This window comes from Rasamsonia byssochlamydoides, assembly GCF_041956645.1.
Source record: "Rasamsonia byssochlamydoides strain NRRL 3658 unplaced genomic scaffold VTN77scaffold_6, whole genome shotgun sequence".
Taxonomy (NCBI): Eukaryota; Fungi; Ascomycota; class Eurotiomycetes; order Eurotiales; family Trichocomaceae; genus Rasamsonia; species Rasamsonia byssochlamydoides.
The window spans coordinates 415,544-419,668 of record NW_027192389.1 but is presented as its reverse complement, the minus strand read 5'-3'; the positions used below and the strand labels follow the sequence as shown (position 1 = coordinate 419,668).

The following is a 4,125-nucleotide window of genomic DNA, read 5'->3' as shown; positions in this document are numbered from 1 at the left end:
CCCGGCCACACGCTTAGTCAGCTCCGTTGGCCCGTGCGCCTCCAAACCTCCTCCTACCTCCTTCCACACAACCAGGTCGTCTAGTTAGAGAGGTTCAATATAGAGATCTGAACGGCTTCATTCTTTCCTTTCTAGTAATTCCCCATTGAGCGTTGCCGGACTCGGCAACAACCATTGCTTTTCATCTCTGGCTTTCTTCTACCTTTTTTTTTTTAGAAATTCCCCACTCCCTCCATTCATTTTTACAACAATAGGAACGCTCTTCAAGTGCATAATCCTCGTCATGCAATTAATTGCCTCCTATTGCAGTCGTTTTTCCCAAAGAAAGGTGCTGCTGCTCTGCCATTTCCCGGCAAAAGTTGAACTCTTTTATCGAATCGTTGTCACCCAATTGATATAAGGCTATAATACCTAGGGTATTCTGCTCCAGTCTAACTTGTCTTCCGGGCAAAAGTTACCATGTACGACTTTTGTCTCAGCATAAGAGTAATGATAGTCTACGGAGTTACTATGTTCTCAATAAGGAGATATAGTTGCCTCAAAGACAAACTTCATAAAGTGTTTTGACTCTCACGGCTTGCCCGCCCTTCCTCGACGCTCAAGCATTTGTGTGTCAACCAGTATCGCCACCTTCATTACCAAAGGTCCCCTGAGCCTTGGGAGCCTCCTATTCACCTCCTACTCGCCACTGTGACGGCGTTGGTGTCCAGATCGGGTAGGCGGTATCTTGGGCGGTGGGGAAATAGCCAAGCAGTATAGTCTCGATAGATTCCCTCAGCGCTCCTCCCCTTCCTTCCCCTTCTCAGCACCGGCCCATCCGGAACTGGAAGAACAAGTCACCATTGAACAATCTAAAAGAGACCTTCCCAGAGGTAGTGCAAGAACCTTTAGAACCCATCGAACCATTCTGTATTGCGCCATGGACTAGACCACTGTCAGGTTCTATCCAAATCCTAGACGACAGGGAACAAGCAATAGAACAGGCAACCAAGCTACCACAGGATGCTGCCAAGATCTTTACTGACGGGTCTCATTGCAACTCATTGCTGGGGATTGGGGTAGTCCACATTCAGGGCAAGGACGACAAGCTCCAGTGGCAGCTATCTCGCACCACTGATCAGGTATCAAGATCAAATATCTACTGCCCTGAACTGGGAGCAATACTAGAAGGTGTTAGGCATAATCAGGATCTAGTCTTGTCCTCCAAGCTGCAACCAGGACCCTGCTATATCTTAAGTGATAGTTAATCAGCCCTGAAGGTCCTGCAGAAACCGCGACAGCAAAGTGGACAGGCTGTGATCAAGAAAATCATCCATGTGGCAAACCTCTTAAATGAGAAGGGGTTTTGGACCCATTTCCACTGGCTCCCAGGACATGCAGGGATTAAGGGTAATGAGGCAGCAGACCAATAAGCAAAGGAAGCTATAAGACAGGTAGGCATACCAGATAGACCGGACTGGTCCTCACACCGGCTAATCACAGCCGCCATCTGATGTCAAAGAGTCAAGATTGAAGAGAAACAGACACAGGCCTTTCTGACAAGTCAATGGGGGAATTTCACTAAAAGTTGCGCAACTCTCTTTGCGGATATGCAACGAGTAACCTGTTATAGGCACTAAGTACGGTATCTGTAACCACGCTGGAAGTGGAGGAGGGTCCTGTCCCGGTTCTGGCGATATTTCTAGTCGAGATTTCCCATTCACTCCATAGTGGGAAAACCGTCGATAACTAAAATGAGAGATAAACGGTTAGCATGAGTCTCAGAAGCGCAGATTTCTAGTTGGGCATAGTATCTGGTATACCCAAAGGAAAACAGAGTCTGCTTTAGGATGTAATCGACTTTATCTGCCAAAACCTCTTGTCGGACTTCCTCTGAAGGCCAATCGAGGGCCTCGAGACCGAACAGGACTTCTAGTTGGGACAGAACTTCCGGTGACTGAGAACAATATGGAGTCTCATGATCGTTTAACTCCACTGCCTTTATCACTGTAGCCTTTGTCACCTTTTTTTTGCAGTACCCGCCTTCGGAGCGACCGAAGCTTATGCCTTAGGGAAGCAGGTTCTTCACTCTGACAAGATGAGGTGGGAATTCTGACAGAGTCGAAGGAGGTTGACGGCAAGGACATGGTGTAATAGCAATCCTTATGAATAATGCAATGAGAATGTGTATGACTTGGGCTTGGGAGAATGAATACAGGTTGAAATGGTGGCAGAGAAGTGGCAGGTTGGGTGTTTGTTTTGTTTCGATGTGTCATGTAAGCTCCCATGGTACGGAGTACGGACAGTCGGAGACGGGGGAAAATCGCTTAAAAATAGCTCGAATATTGACTGAGATCTTCCGGTATCCGTCATGGCGAGGTACTGTACATGGGCCAATTCAAAATTGCTCTCTCCAATCCCGTCCCCACAGAATAGACGATGTGACTGTTGGAGAACTTAGGGCATAGCCGTCTAGTACTAATTATAGAGGCCCCTTCGAGGCTCCAGACCATCAACTCAGCTTCTAAATGGATTCAAAGTTTCTGCCGACTTTCCTAAGATGGTTAATTTAGACGATACCAACTTTAGAAGCGAGATAAGCTTGAACCCGTTTTTTACTGGATTAGGTAAATATTGCTGAGTCGATATCGACATGATGCTATCATGATATTGATACCATATGGGGATTTCTTCTAGTACCGCTACTACTATATGTTTATTGCCATATATCTTGACACCTACTACGTGCCTATCCTGGATCAAACTCCCCGTCGGAATGAGGAGTACATCATGATGATGATCGACACGGGGGGATCTCCGTATTTTGAGCTAGTTAGTTTCTGAATCTCTGTACGGAGTAGTTGAAATTATCCCATAAATCCCTTGACTGTTGGGGCCTGGACCATAATGACAATGATAATAAACTAGACTGGGTATAGGTATCAACTACCATTGTTACACGATGTAGCCTTGAAAACATTTGATAGTAGTTCCTCATCCTCGCTATCTCGGCCCTTGTTGGCCTTGCTGCTGCGTCTCCGGCCCCTATGCCTGTCGATGTAAGTCCAGACATTCATTCCCCTTCTTTCGTTCTAATTCAATCCAATTCAACCCTCGTGCCAAATACATCCTTACACAGCCAATTGCCAGGACATCGCCGACGACAACTGCCAGAACTACATCGGCAACTGCTTTCAGAACGGCTGCGCCGGCGTCTTCACCAACCCGTGGGACACCATTGGCACCTGCAGCGCCGGCACCTGGAACTGCTGCCCATGCGAGAAGTGTGGCAGCGGCGACGGCTACACCGGCCCGTGCAATGCCAACGGCTGCAATGGCGTCCAGGGCACTTGCACGGCGGGCACGTACCAGGGTTGTCCTTACAACTAGACATCAGATGTCAAAAGATACCTGCGATGGAGGTTGAGGTTGAGTTTGACGAGTGGGTGCAAGGGAGAGAGAGGAGCAGAGAGGCTTGGAGTGCGGGTGAATCATTTTTTTTCTTCCTTTTCTTTTCTTGTTCTATTCTGATCAGGACTACATTTGCTTTTTGTCTCATTGTATTTAGGGGGAAAGAAAATTGTATCATTACAATTAGGTGAAAATATGTATCGTCTGTATCCGGATCAACCAAGACCACTTCCGTCTATATACATATTCATATTCAAATTGTATTATTCATTTACTTTCGCTCCTGGGGGCTTGCTTAGCTTGATTCAACGTGTATTAAGCTGATGATGAGGATGAATAAGCAAAAAGAAAAAAAAAACAAAATAAAAAGAAAACTCAACCCTTCCTTCCCGCCAGTTTTGCCTTTTTTTCTTCTCTCTCTCTCTCTTTTTAATTGAGCTAGATAGATCCCACAATCAAACGAAGAAGGGCGAAGAAAGTAAAACAAAGGCATGAATAAGAGAGCTTAGCTTTTATATGAAGGTCATGCATAGGACTGACTGATATTTGAGTTTCCATTCCCAATCAAAAGGGTGTGGAAGCGGCCTTTTCGTTGAATGTAATGATGTTGCTAATTTCCCAGTCAAACGACAACCCAGAGGCAAGCCGATGTACGTACGTACAGCGAAAATAATAATAGTACGTCACGCCAGTTGAAATTCGGGCCTTCCGTCAGTTATATATAGGCATTCATTC

General features: G+C 46.1%; 2 protein-coding genes across 2 annotated transcripts; one reads left to right on the top strand and one right to left on the bottom strand.

Annotated features, from left to right (window-relative positions):
- Window positions 1-802: 802 nt before the first annotated feature.
- On the bottom strand, window positions 803-1,069 carry VTN77DRAFT_7423 (uncharacterized protein; the record flags this gene model as incomplete). Its single annotated transcript, XM_069423811.1, has 2 exons — window positions 803-992; window positions 1,041-1,069. The coding sequence occupies 2 exons, from the start codon at window positions 1,067-1,069 to the stop codon at window positions 803-805; spliced, it is 219 nt and encodes a 72-aa protein (XP_069281229.1).
- Window positions 1,070-3,026: 1,957 nt separating this feature from the next.
- On the top strand, window positions 3,027-3,369 carry VTN77DRAFT_7422 (uncharacterized protein; the record flags this gene model as incomplete). The annotated part of the gene is made up of 2 exons (XM_069423810.1): window positions 3,027-3,038; window positions 3,130-3,369. 2 exons carry the CDS (start codon window positions 3,027-3,029, stop codon window positions 3,367-3,369), a joined length of 252 nt encoding a protein of 83 aa, XP_069281228.1.
- Window positions 3,370-4,125: the final 756 nt, after the last annotated feature.